Source organism: Scardinius erythrophthalmus (genome assembly GCF_964197995.2).
Source record: "Scardinius erythrophthalmus genome assembly, chromosome: 21".
In the NCBI taxonomy this organism is placed as follows: domain Eukaryota; kingdom Metazoa; phylum Chordata; class Actinopteri; order Cypriniformes; family Leuciscidae; genus Scardinius; species Scardinius erythrophthalmus.
In genome coordinates this window covers 15744048-15759336 of record NC_138241.1, presented here as the reverse complement: position 1 = coordinate 15759336, position 15289 = coordinate 15744048, and the positions used below count along the sequence as shown (strand labels likewise).

At 36.4% G+C, this 15289-nt stretch overlaps 1 protein-coding gene across 1 annotated transcript; it reads right to left on the bottom strand.

Moving 5' to 3' along the window:
- Positions 1-5723: 5723 nt before the first annotated feature.
- wdr89 (WD repeat domain 89) lies at positions 5724-13914 on the bottom strand. The gene is made up of 3 exons (XM_081350926.1): positions 13828-13914; positions 12218-12907; positions 5724-7793 (listed from the first exon to the last, which is right to left on the bottom strand). The coding sequence occupies exons 2-3, from the start codon at positions 12888-12890 to the stop codon at positions 7297-7299; spliced, it is 1170 nt and encodes a 389-aa protein (XP_081207052.1). The 5' UTR covers positions 12891-12907; positions 13828-13914; the 3' UTR covers positions 5724-7296.
- Between the last annotated feature and the right edge of the window lie 1375 nt (positions 13915-15289).

The window sequence follows — 15289 nt, the reverse complement described above, 5'->3', positions numbered from 1 at the left end:
GTGCTTAATAATTGACATGAAAATAAATTACACATACAAATTTTAATTACTCTAAAATAGGCCTACTTGCAAAAATATTTTATTATCTTTATTTGTAAGATTCATGAGGCAAGATCAGCGAAAACCCTTGGTAATGAAAAGGCTGAGAGGAGCCAATTCATGTTTCTATCCCGTCGAAAAGTTCACCCTGGTTTGACATTTACAGTGAACGATTTCTGTATGCAAGCAAGGTGACACGGATTACACACTTCTGCAAAATATCAAGGAATAGCAATTGACAACCTTTACTCAACCAATGTAAACCATTCTTGATAGATAGATAGATAGATAGATAGTCTACACATCTCACAATCTCTACAACTGAGCTATTTTACAAAATATAGTGATAGATAATCCCAGATCTCCATGAAGTTTGGTGATCCAGCTCACCTCTGTATAAAGATCTGCAGGTATAAAAATATCCTAGAGCTTATTAACAACTTTATAAACTGACAAAAGAAGTGAACATGGCAACCACAATCTAGGAAACACTTATGCCCAGCCATTAATCCAAAACACTCTGCCACTGATGCCCTGGCCCTAATCTATATCAGCTATTTAGAGATAACCTTTCCCAATAGTTTTGACTGCAGGTCACCAAAAACAACCAGTCAGAGTGAAATCTACTCATGGGATGTGATGAGATATTGTGACTACCAGACTGCCGGCAGCTGAAGTAAACCAGACCATGGAAACAGGGCACAGAGGCACAGTGCCACTGAGCCAAAGCAAGAAGTTGGCACAGACAAGTGAAGTGATGTTCAGAACTGCTTGTGTTTGGTGGGTTAGTCCATAATGAACAGACATATAGTTCTGAGATGCACAAGAGCAGTTTAGCACAGTGGTTGCTTCTAAAAGGACAGAAAACTGTACAGTCCACATGAGTGCAGATGATGCAGGTTCGTGATCTCCTGATGGACCTAACACACTTAATACACAAGCAAATGACATAGACCCACTGCATTCCAGGACAGAAAACAGATGAAGAACAAGTTTTCCTCGTGGATTTCACTCATCCACACATTCAAATGTTTCTTTACAGTCAGAATTGTCTGGGAAACATTAAGAGTACGGTTACAGTTTTTTCTTATTTTACTTTTAGGTACACAAATACTAAAAAGTCTGTAACTTATAAGAAGTGTTTTTGGACCTTAGCCTCATTTATTTGACATATTTACTTGGGTATATGAAACATCCAAGCGAACCGGATCTAAACTTGAGCAGGATAGGCAAAAAAAAAAAAAAAAAAAAGAAACCTTCAAATATTCAATTTACCTTGATGTTTTCGATGTGAGAAGCTGATATGGGTGTTTTAACCGTCTTTCCTCCTTCAAGGCCTCTTGAAGCAGCAGAAAAATAAAAATAAAGACACAAAATCTGTTTTTGGCCTTAAAAACTGCCAAACCCACAGCAATAATCCCATCAAATACTCAAATTTCCGACGATAGAAAAAGATCCAGCTGAAATATAAACATCCCCGGGAATCTCTTATTGTCCACACACCGCGCCTATAGGTTATTTGTATCCAGAAAATATGTTTTATTGGGGAATATCGGTCCCTTTTTCGCCCTATTGTCAATATTACTGGGCTGAGTCCATGGCACACATAACACGGACGCGCTCTAGCCTGCTGGGCCGTGTTCGGGCCTACAACGCCACGCCATTGGTCGGTTTGAAGGTTCCTCGGAACGTGATTGGGCGATGTAGGTGGCAATCACCACGCATGGGAGGGAAAAGCTCCAAGGCTTCTCTAACGATGAATAGAGAAGTTGGGTTGAATTGTGTGCGAACAGGAAAGAGAGTCACCTTACTAGTGTCTTATTGATCTACTATTTTAATTAAAACATGTTTCATTACAAAAAAAAAAAAAACTATAGTTATATATAATAAATATAACTATTCGTATTCGTGACTTTGGGTATACTAAGTTTATTAAGGCACTATCCTGTGCACAGCTCAACCAATGTAGTGTGAAAAGCGCTATACAAAAAAACAAAAAAAAAACAGATTGATTTTTTTTTATACATAACAATAAAATATTTATTCAGAATGGGGGGAATTTTGACCAAAAAAAAAAAGAGGAAATAATCGATCTCTTCAGGAATGAGGTTAAACCATAGACTGTAAAAAAATATGGACGTAGTGTCCGTGACGTCACCCGTAGGTTTCTGAAGAGCATTTTTGAAGCCTAAAGTGGGCGGAGCCGGCCGTCGCCATCTTGGCCTTGCGTCACTCCCGGATAACAGAAAATAGACAAACAGGCGGGGCGTGAGTGGAGCTGAGGAGCCTGGCTATCTGAAATCACCTAGCTCGACGTGATCGAGTTAGCTGATGATGTAAAGCCAATTAAACGTTCCTATTTTTGCCCTTCGAAATATTATAATAGTTAAAAGACATGGCTACAAGTGAGACTGTGTATTACTTCGAGAGTGTTTGTGTGTGACAGTGATTTATGTGCATACATGTCCGTCACTCTTTCATGGTCCGTCAGCGCGGCATCACTCAAGTTCGTAGAGAGCTTATTCAGTCCATTTTAGATTCTGATTTTGGCCGTCTCTCAAATGGGTTAAACCATAGATATATTGCCTTTGAAGAGCAAGTAAATGCGCTAGAAAATCCGCGCTCATTCATGTGCATTTATTGCATGGACGGAGAAAGCGCTGACGCCCGCATGATTTCATCTGACGGTACATAAGCATATTATAATCCATCTGTTCCGTGAGAGCAGAACGAACGAGCATGTATTGACGTTTTAAATTTGAAAAACCCCAAAAGCAACGAAATTGTCAGACATCCATTAGTACAGGTTCACGGAGGAAAACAACTGAAATACAGCGCTGGTTGTTGTCTCGAACGATAACGACGAAATCCAAAGACGTGGGCTTTGTACCCAAGTATTAAATTGTATGAAATAATCCCGAAAAAAAGCACAAACACAGCAGAGATGGCAAGTTCAGCAGCTAACATTGCTGAGGTGAAGTGACGGCTAGTAACAGCAGACAAACGGCTAGCACTGACAGCGGCAATCCATCTGTCACTCAAGTGGCCACTGGCCACACCCTTAAATTTAAATATTAATCAACTAAACGGACGAGTTATAAAATAATTCACCCCCCTCACAGTTGTTATGAAGGGCACAATTAGCTGTATAGACCAAAGCCACATAGAGATCCAGGCTGTAAACATATTTTTTTCTGCTGTAAAGTTGGTAATTTTAACATGAGGGAGATACAGATTTGACTCACTTCTGCAGCCAGGCCAAGCGGCCAGTCAATGAATTGCAGTTTAACTCACTTCCGTGTTGGTTTCAAGAGAGAGACGGGGAGGTTGCCGCTTGGGTTAAACCTGTATGAGAGCCCAACCCTTATGAGGAGCGTCTCATGCCAAAGAAGAGGCCACCTGGCGAGAACTATCAGCACATCGCACGAGCATTAGGATCGGATGGTACCTTCTACCATAGACATAATATACATAGACGCCCTATTGGCCGCTTTGGAACGTTGCTGCGATACGTCAACGCGTCCGCCATTTTGTGGAGGGCAAGACTGCGCTGTAATCAAATGCAAGTAAACTGCTGAGCTGCGGTTTTTCTGTATAAAAACCAAAAAAAAATTACATTTATCAACCGATTTCGGTGGTTTGTATGTGGTGTACAAAAAAAGTTCCATCTGTAGTTAGTTAAACTCTCGATAGATAGACTTATATATATATATTTTTTTTTTAATAAGGAATGGCCAAAGCTCTGGCTTGTCATGTATTTAGCTTTTCATTCTTGGATAAGAATTGTGAACACCCCCATACTGAGATATAATTTAATTTTCACATTAAATTAAATAAAGTTTTCTTATTGTGGGAAAAGCATATTCTGTCATTGACCCGATTTTAGCAATAACAAAGATAACTGATGGATCATTTATGGTAATATGATATGGTACAACTACAGTGCAATGCAAATAGTAAATATAAGATAAAGTGAGAGGTAGGCTAATAGTAAATAGTTTAGTCAATAAAATAAACAAACAGTATACAGTAAATAAAATAGTAATGAAAAGTATAATTATATAATATCATAAGTACTAATATAATAATAATAATAATAATATATTGATAATAGCATATAGTTTATGTATACTATAATAATAGCAGTAGAATATGAAATATCAATTACAGAATATAGACAATAAAAAATAATAGGTTAAATAGTTACTATGAATAGTAAAATAATTTGACAGCATAACTATAATAGATTGATAATTGTAAGTGGTATATTATTATAATAACAATAATAAATAATGTAAATTTATACATTTTAAAATATTATTACATAGGCTATATAAAATAAAATGACGCAACCCTGTCTCTTTTTGTTAAATTTCAGTTTTTAAAAGGTATAAGAAGCTATACAAATCAAGAAATAAAGTAAACGATCCAGTCAAACATACAGCAGGCTACACTGTTATAATAGCCTAAATATATTAAGTTATGAAACTTCACTTTGCCCTCAGCCAAAACAATCTGCCAAGGAACAAATTATAGATTAATGAAACCAAAGATCGCCCGTTAGATAAACACAAGACGAATTATTCTCACTAGACTGACAGCGACGAACGTCAGAACTCAGAAGCGGTGTACGACATGCACTATAGCCGAGGCAAGGCTGTTCTCGGCGGGGTACATGAGCGCTGAACGCCCGCGGGGATCGCTGGATCTCACAACTCCGAAACCGTCAGATAACATTTTTAAAAAGGCGCTATCTTTATAAATAAACCACAGATTTGAGCTTTAAACAACTACATTGTCGACTGAAAAACTCTTAAAACTACATTTCGTGACACAATAACAGTAGTATTTTTAAATTTCGTGGCCTTTCTCCTCTGATAATAAAAATAGTAAATGAAATGCAACCAGAAACAAATTTTCAGTTTTGCTTGAGAAAGGTAATTCCCTGAGACCTGTTTTCAATTGTGTGGCGATTTGTAAAGCCCCAAGCAGCACAAGAAATAGGCATTTTTCTCAATTCTCGTTATGAGAGGTATGGGAAAGTTGCCCTCCGCAGTATGGCGGCGCCGTTGACGTACGATCCAGCGGCCAATAGGGCGTCTATGTATATTATGTCTATGCCTTCTACGCTCAGCTGCGGTTTCTTGTGCTGAGTGTGTTTCAGGAAATGAGTAACGAGCACGAGCGCGTCTGCACGCACGTCAGCGCGTACACGAAGAATGGCTAGTTACGCAACTTAAAAGTTCAGGGCTGTTTCCATGAATTTCAAATATTCAGTCAGTCTTCTGGGCTTTGAAACTTTTGGAAAACTAAAACCTGTTTTTTTAGTGTCTTTGTTTCATTATAAACGGACATGTTAAAGGTTCTAAATCAATAAAAATATATATTTAAATAGGTGCAATTTGATATTTAGACCAAAAGCAGTGTGTAATATAATACATTTACTGTTTTTAACCAGCTCGTTAGAAGTTTAAGATAATTTTAACGCTCATTTGTTTTAATTTTAATGGATTTTGGGGAGAATTTTTAATTTCAGATTAAAGTCACCATGAAATCAATATATATATATTTTTTAATGTAATAGTGCAGTTTTTAATATAAATGTTTGCTCTTATTATTATTCTGTATTTATTATAAACACATTTGTTTACTTTAAAAGAGAGACAGTAACTACAGAATGTTTTGAAAATCTTCGGTTTATTTAAGGGCGTTTACAACACACAAAGTATCCACAAACCCCACACGAATGACAGCTTCTCAATTTCGCTCAGCTGTCATTTCCTGTGCTAGATGCCAAATACCAAATTCACATTATGTTTGTTCTGCAACATTGTTAAATATTATTAAGGGTGAGGCAGTTCCCTAAAGATAGGGTGGAGCTGTTGTGTGCTCTTGTGTTCAGCATATTAAACCTCACCAGGCTTGCATTACATCGGAAATATAGCTGAACTCTCATCATCTGTGTAGAACGTACTCTGAAAGTGCATGACTTATAAATCTCAGAGACAAATGCTGCCTGTTTAAACCTCACATTTGCATTTCACAGCACACTCAGTTGTTATAAAATTAAATAAAATGTGAGAATATGAATAAGAGCATCAGAGACTATGATACATCCTTCTCATCAAAAACTTTTCGTTTTTACCGTTTACAGTTTTAAAGGTTCTTATGTGTTGGCCCATAGTTACCTGATAAAATAACTACAAATACAGAACATGCAGTTTTTGATAGATACTTTTGTAAAAAAGCGAAGATTTTCAAAACATTCTGTAGTTACTGTCTCTCTTTTAAAGTAAACAAATGTGTTTATAATAAATACAGAATAATAATAAGAGCAAACATTTATATTAAAAACTGCACTATTACATTAAAAAATATATATATTTTGATTTCATGGTGACTTTAATCTGATTAGAAAGTGCTCCTGAAGTTGTATCCCAGTGATCCTGGTGTAGCCTTCTATACAAACAAAAAACTTCTCATTCAAGATATTAAAGAAAAAAATCTGTCTATATAATACGAATTCCCATTCACTAATTTAAATTATACTTAGATTTTGATTCACAATTTGTGTAATGAGTATGTCGCAGCGAGTTGGTTTAGAAATGAACACATTTTGGAAAGAAAAACAAGAAGGTATAAACACTTAATACGATAGAGCTGTTCAATGTATGGTCAGTAAACACAGGAGACAATGTTTTCGCTTTTTCACATCATGTGCTCTACCTCAAAAATTCATTCTGAAATGCTGCTAACAAAACATAAGAAAAGTAACGTCCTTCACAGTTTTCATAAGAGTTTTTGCTGGACAAATAGACAACCGTTGTAATTCTTATGTAGCGATTTGTTAATAACTTGGTAACACTTTATTTATATTGTACCTTTTGACATTTTGTACCTTAAACATTCTGTTGACTAAGTAACTTTGCAACTACGTCAACTAACTCTCAATAGAGTATTAGACTGTATGCTGAATATCTGCTAACTCTTTATTGTGATGTATTTATTAAGAGACATTCTACTGATTATACAGAGTTTTGCAGCGACAGTACATGTCAACTTATTCTAACCCTAACCTAACAGTCAACTAACACTCTAATGAGACGTTACTAGTCAACAGTGTGTTAAAAGGACCATCAAAATTAAGTGAAACCACCACTTACATTTTAAAACCACAAAACACTGTTAAAACTGTATATTAACTATAAAAAGTTCTTAAGGTGGAAGATTTTAAACTCTCCTGTGAAGTATGTGTGATCATGCCGGTTTTGACCGGTCTTTCTTTGTAGCTTGTTTTCTGTGAGCTTTAGTTTTGAGCTGCATGGAGGAGATGCTTTTCAGAGAATCTTTCTTCCCCACACTGATTTCCTCCGCTCCCGCCTTCCACTGCAACAACTGGCCATCCTCCCCGCCCGTCAACAGACATCGTGCCATCGCATCCCACTGGAAGCATCTCACTGTAGCTGAATGACCCCCTTTAAGGGATTTTATGAATTTCAGACCACTCCCACTGCAGTCCAGGAGGTGGAGCTTTCCATCATTACTCCCTCCTACTAAAAGAAGACGCTCCTCATCTGACATCCATGAACCGCCCACAAAGTACTCAAGTGAGGCTCCATCAGGGAGCTGGACAAGTGTTCGGGCATCAGCCGAACTCAAGAGGGTTAAAGTGTCATCGCTGTCTGGGCGAGCCACATCCCACAGGTGTAGCCCCTCATCATGAGTCAGACAAAGCAGCTGGTCAAGATATTTGCCTGTTAATATAAGAAATAAAATGATAGTTTAGGGTTCTGGGGAGTACAAATATGTTGACGTATGATTTCAAATAGACTTTAAAACTCAGCATTTTCAGCAGTTTTTTGTTAAATCTTAAAATAGCTCATATGAATATACAAGGGCCTACAGGGTTTCCACATATTTTAACCAATACATTTAAAGTGACTACTTAGAAAGGGCAATTTGTAGTTAAATCTTACAGAAAAATATGACTATTACTATCACTATATATATATATATATATATATATATATATATATACACACAAATACAGTCATGAGAAAAAGAAAGTACACCCTTTTGAATTTTGCGTATCAGGACATCAAAATCATCTGGTCATTAGCAGGTATCTTAATATTAGGTAAATACAACCTCAGCTGAACAACACCACATGACATATTACACCGTGTCATTATTTATTTAACAAAAATAAAGCCAAAATGGAGAAGCCATGTGTGACAAAACTAAGTACACTCTATGATTCAGTTGCTTGTAGAGCCACTTTTAGCAGCAATAACTTGAAGGAATCCTTTTCTATTAGACTTTATCAGTCTTTCACATCGTTCTGGAGGAATTTTGGCCCGCTCTTCTTTACAACGATGCTTCAGTTCATTGAGGTTTGTGGGCCTCTGTTTATGCACACCTCTCTGAAGGTCCCGCCGCAACATTTCAGTCGGGTTGAGGTCTGGACTTTGACTGGGTCAGTGCAACACCTTAATTATTTTCATTTTCAGCCATTCTGCTGTAGATTTGCTGCTGTTCTTGAGATCATTGTCCTGTTGCATGATCCAATTTCAGCTTTAGCTGTGGGACAAATGGCCTCACATTTGACTCTAGAATACTTTGGTATGCAGAGGTGTTCATGGTCGACTCAAAGACCGCAAGGTGCCCAGTTCCTGTGGCTGCAAATACAAGCCCAAAAACCATGCCTGACAGCTGAGGTGTTTGCGCCAAACGTGGCGCTGTGCATTATGGCCCAAAATCTCCCCTTTGGTCTCGTCTGTCCAAAGGACATTGTTCCAGAAGTCGCGTGGTTTGTTCAGATGCAACTTTGAAAACCTAAGCCGTGCTGCCATGTTCTTTTTAGAGAGAAGAAGTTTTCTCCTGGCAACCCTTCCAAACATGCCATACTCATCCTGTCTTTTTCTAATTGTACTGTCATGAACTTTAACATTTAACATGTTACCTGAGGCCTGCAGAGTCTGAGATGTAGCTCTTGTTTTGTTTTTTGTTTTTCAGATTCTCTGAGCATGGGGTGAATTTGCCGGGACGTCCACTCCTGGGAAGATTGGCAACTGCCTTCAATGTTTTCCACTTGTGAATAATCTTCCTCACTGTAGAATGATGGACTTCAAAATGTTTGGAAATGGCCGTATAACCATTCCTAGATTAATAGCAGCAACAATTGCTTCTCTAAGATCATTGCTGATATCTTTCCTCCTTGGCATTGTTAACACACACCTGAACAGTGCCTGACTGCTACTTAAGGCCCTGATATACTCACGGCGAAGTTATTTCTCATCCTGTGCCTTGAGGTAAAACAAAGTTTGAAATACGTGAGCAGCGATACACTGTTAGCAAACATCTGACGATGCCCACACAAGCTGAGAGCGGCGTTTGGATGAACATGTAAATATGTGCTGCGCGTTTTCTTCTCAATAACAAAATAAATACACAACAAAATTGAGAAAACGGCAAGCATTCTTTAATATATCAAAAGAAAAGCATCTGATCATAGTAACGTGGATATGTTTGCACGAGCTCTGCAATTCGGCACTCTAGTAAAGTCACGTCACGTTTATTTATATAGCACTGTGCTTAAAATCAAGCAGCTTTCCCGTATTAAACATGAAAAACAGTGTCAGTGTCTCGTTTCATCAGAAGTACAACTTCATTTTCTACTATAAAGCAGCTCTCCAGTGTGTTCATGTTTTCACTTGCGGATGCCTGACCAGCCGTAGCAAACTTTTCCGGAAAGTGCGCTTTAGCAAGCTGTTTCGTACACCCAAGCAGTTCGTTCTTTTCTTAAAGTTTCGGGGCCTTTACCCCCTTAGTTCCTTTGGAAGTAGCACTTAAATGTCATACATGGCTTCTCCATTTTGGCCTAGTTTTTGTGAAAGATCCCCTGAGGTGAAAATCAAGCTTTTTAATGTTGTTTTTAATGTGCTTTAAGACAAACCAGGTGCAAATTTATAAGTCAACACCATTGCTGAGTATTTTCTCCTTAAAACTGCTTGTACGTCAGAACGTAGGCTCACTATTGGCCAGCAGATCACACACATGACCAGCGTCGGCCAATAGTGAGCCTACCTTCTGATGTACAACCCAGAAGCGCAGCGCTGTTACACTACGTGAACTCACTCAGAGGCCCACACAGAAGAAAATTAACAGTTGAATAAAGTCGTTATTTTAGTTTTTTTGCGCACGAAAAGTATTCTCGTCACTTGATTAACTTAGGGTTGAGCCACTTTAGTCACTTGGACTTGGTTTGTGTTTTTACATTTTTACATTATTATACATATACACATTATTAGCTGTTTGATAACGTAGTCAAGCCAAAGGCTAATCATATCAATAACCGTTATGTGCCCGACGTTGGAGCGATTCATAAATACACTACCATTCTGATACATCGACTTGACTTGATAGACGAGCCTGTATAATTAAATTTTCCTTCCTCTTCCATTTTCGCCATCATGCAGCGTTTACAACAGTAAAGATGACCAAGTGGATCAGGTTTCTGGTGTGAGTGAGTGGAGGCGGGGCTAATTTGCATATTCATAGTTCCATGTATAATAAATGAAGCAAAGGTGTAGAGTTACATTCAAGCTATTTTACGACACAAAGAAATAATTTTCACAAGAAAAAAAAGTTCAAATATGTAATTTTTGCACTCAAATATGAGTTTTAAGGGATAAAATAATTGACTACAGGGTCACTTTAAACAAACCATGACAGTGTCATGTGGTGTTGTTCATCTGAGGTTGTATTTACCAAATTTTAAGACCTGCCAAGGGCCAAATTATTTTTTTTATTATGTCCTGATATGCAAAACCATAGAATTAAAAAGGGTGTACTTTCTTTTTCACATGACTGTAAAAATAAAAATTATATATATATATATATATATGTATGTATGTATGTGTATATATATATATATATATATATATATATATATATAGTACAGGTCAAAAGTTTGGAAACATTACTATTTTTAATGTTTTTGAAAGAAGTTTCTTCTGCTCATCAAGCCTGCATTTATTTGATCAAAATTACAGAAAAAAAAGTAATACTGTGATATATTATTACAATTTAAAATAATTGGTTTTCAATTTATTATACTTTAAATTATCATTTATTTCTGTGATGCAAAGTTGAATTTTCAGGATCATTACTCCAGTCTATCACATGATCCTTTAGAAATCATTCTAATATGATGATTCATTATCAAAGTTGGAAACAGTTCTGCTGCTTAATAATTTTTCATAACCTGTGATACTTTTTTAGGATACTTTGATGAATAAAAAGTAAAAAATAAATAAAAAATAAAATAAAAAAAAGAAACAAATTTTTAAAATAATTATAAAAATGCTAAAAATAGAAATCTTTTGTAACAACAATATACACTACTAGTCAGTAATTTTTTTTCTTTCTTTTTTTGAAATAAATCAATACTTTTATTCAGCAAGGATGTGTTAAATTGATAAAAAGTGATAGTAAAGAAGATTTATATTATTAGAAAATATTTTTTATTTTGAATAAATGCAGTTCTTTTTAACCTTTTATTCATCAAATATATTAGGCAGCAGAACTGTTTCCAACACTCATAATAAATCAGAATATTAGAATGATTTCTAAAGGATCATGTGATAGACTGGATGTCACATGTGACACTGAAGACTGGAGTAATGATGCTGAAAATTCAGCTTTGCATCACAGAAATAAATCATTTTTTAAAGTATATTCAAATAGAAAACTATTATTTTAAGTTGTAATAGTATTTCACAATATTACTGTTTTTTTCTGTATTTTTGATCAAATAAACGCAGCCTTGATAAGCATTAGAGACTTCTTTCAAAAATATAAAAAAACATAATGTTTCCAAACGTTTGACCTGTACTGTACACACACACTGTACTGTACATATATATAAATAACATTAAAAAAAGAAAATTCATACTATAGCTATTTTACAGCTAGAAAAAAAAAACATTCTATATTATTTTAATTATTATAATATAGTCTAAAAATGTCATAGAATTGTATTTTTTTATAATAAATGTGTTTTACAGGCCTGGTCATCACAAGTTAAAAATTCTAATATTTTCCATGATCAAGGGAATTCTGTCTACATAATGAAATACAAAAATATTGCTCAGTCAGGTGTGCTGTTACAACCTACCTGTCCAGCAGAGGGAGCTAACAGTGGATTCACAGTTACAGGTGGTGACAAGAGCGTCATCCTCTCCACCCAGACTCAGATCAAACACGTTCACAAGTCCATCTGTGGCCCCAGAAGCCAAGCGGTCCGCCTGCTGTGGGTGGAACTTCACCGCAGTGATGTCATCACTGTGCGATTCTGAGTAAACTCCCAGCAGACCGCCCATCTGAGAGCCCGACTCACCTCCGTCCTGAACCATACGGGCATCCCAGAATACTAAAAAACTCTCCTCCTCGATCTGCTCTGTGCCTGCGCACAGCACACGGTCACTGCAGCTCACGTCAAACGAGCAGTACGAATGTGTCGAATCACTGCGAAACACCAGGGTGGCATTAGAACCGGGCTGTCGGACGTCCCAGCACCGCAGTGTCCCATCGGCGGAGCCGGTGAACAGCAGGTGAGGGGACAGATGAGAGAAACGGACCCCACACAGAGGAGCCGTGTGACCCTGGAGCTCTCCCACCAGGCGGAGCGTTTCTCTGCTGTGCAGGTGCACTGAGTAACTGGAGCAGCACACAGCCAGCACATCTGACCCACTGGATGCAAGAGAGAGGTCCAGAATGTAAGTGGCCTCACTGGGTTCCAGTCTCCTGGCGATGGAGAGAGTCCTGAAGGTGTCCTCGAGGGCGTCCATGATTGTCACCAAACACCCTGGCACGTTACAGGAAAAGAGTACTTAGTCATTTCACAGTGGCATAAGGCAGAGGTTCTCTACTGGTCAGCGAAATATTGGCTACTGAGAGCATGAAACCAAGGAAATTGAAGAGACAATTAAAAACAATAAATGTAAATTTCTTAATCGTTTTATGAATGAGAAATAATTTAAAATAACAATACAGATCATGTTAATATTAAGGACTGTTTTGTTGCTTATTGATGTAAAATCTGGGTCCTGAAACCAAGTCAAACCAATTGAGAACCACTGATTTACTGAACTATTTATTACAAGGACAATCACCTGAAGTAAAGCCAGGTTTTTATTTATCATCCTTGTGTAAGGAATCCCCATTCTAAAATTTAAAAGGCAGCTATAAATTTAAAATGTATAAATACGCAATTTATATTGTGAAAAATATTATAAATAGGAGTAAATATTATTTGTAAAATATTTATTATATTCATTTATATTGTATAATCAAATACATTTATTTTAGTTTAAGAAAATTTTTATTTACATTATTTATGTCTTTTTAACTTTTTTGACCCCTGACCCTATTTTTTACAGTCTATGCCCCTAACTCAGTTTGAGAACCCTTGAATAGATCATAGACAAAATGTTTTTAACCCACAATCTACATTAAGTTATACAAATAAATCATTATAGATCACTAAAACCGATCTGACTCGAAGACAAGACATTTATTTATTGCTTAAATTCCACAAGTGATGCAGAACTATTGACAAAATCATAGCTTATAGTTCCTAACATGACAGCCAAAGAGATGAATGTGACTGTTTCGTTACATATTTAGTTAAGTTGAACTGAAAACACAAATGAGTAATTAGTAAGGTAGTAAAAACCTTTCTGTTTTAATTAAAAGATAAACCAAATTACAGTACAAAACACTCACATGTGATTGTTATTTGTCGGCCATCAGTGTGTCACCTCCTCAGCTGCTCCCGGAAACACAGTGACGCAGAACATTAGTTCCGCGGACACAACTTACGATAAACAGGCTTAATTTGTTTTAAAACTAAAAGAACTGTAATTCACTTTTTTATTTATAAATATGAGACACGATGACATTATTATTTGCATTCGTGTCTAACATGAGAAGAGATAAGAAACAGACTATAAAGCGCTTGAGCAGCCACTAGATGCCAGTGTTTCTCAGTATAAACTGAAAAATGTTATAAAACAAATGTTTTACGGTACAACATTTGCGTTGTACGTCATATTTAATCGGTTAAATTTGTATTTTCAATTACATATTTTCATGAAAAATGTTCAATTTGTTTTGCATATCATGTCAAAAACAAAATATATACCAGAAAAGTTATTACAGTTACTACTATACTGTTTTACTGTCGAAAACTGGTGGAGAAGATCAGACAGGATTTAATAACTAGGACATTTTGTAGTATAGAGGAAATAGAGTATAATTTGACTAGGGTATCATTGTGTTGAGAAAAGAGGAAGCTTTTTCCTTTGTCCGTCCGCCGCCTTTGTTAAACTCCCAAACGGATACAAGCAGGAATGAAACTTGACATCTGAAACTGCAATTAGCAGAAAAAGTGAAGTGTTTTGCTGACTGAAGCAATACAGCAAGCCAATGTTGACCTTTATGATCATATTTCCAAAAGATCCTGTTCTTTATGCCTGTAGGGCACATGAAAGTCCCAAAGGGACATTTGAAGTATTTGAGCATTTGACATGAGATATAAAGCTAATTGAAATGAGCTCCAAAGTATTTGTGTGAGTGTGTCTAAGAGATGCTCCTGTTTTCTCCATTGAGTGTGTTTGTTGCTGAATGCATATGATTAGCAAAGAGGTGTGTATTGTGAAGAGTACAGTGTGTGCTGAGTAGGTATGCGCGCATACACACACACACACACACACACACACACCTGTGCCAGCAAGCTAAGCAAAACAACCTGCCTTTAACCCTATAAAGCCTATTGTATCATATTTGATGCATGAGTTTGATACATGTCCTCTAAAGTATAAACATGAGCTTTTTTCTTTTTTGCTGTGAAATCTTTAATAAAGTAAATGTAAAAATAACTTTTATGTTGTTAATAATTCAATAGGAACATTTTCTGTACTGAAGCAACTTATGTCTACTTGATTATCCATGTATCATTTTTTTTTTGGATTGCATTGCATTACATGTTTTGCACCCTCAATTAGAGATTGGATTATGAATTTAAATATCATCTTAGACATAATTGGGAGATATAAAGTGACAACTGATATTTATATGCATTTGATATAAGTAGTCTATACAGTTATAAAGATCTCATTGATTTACATTACAAGCTATCAGATTTTCAACTTACTTCAGTTTGAGCCTCTGAATAAAATCTTTTTCC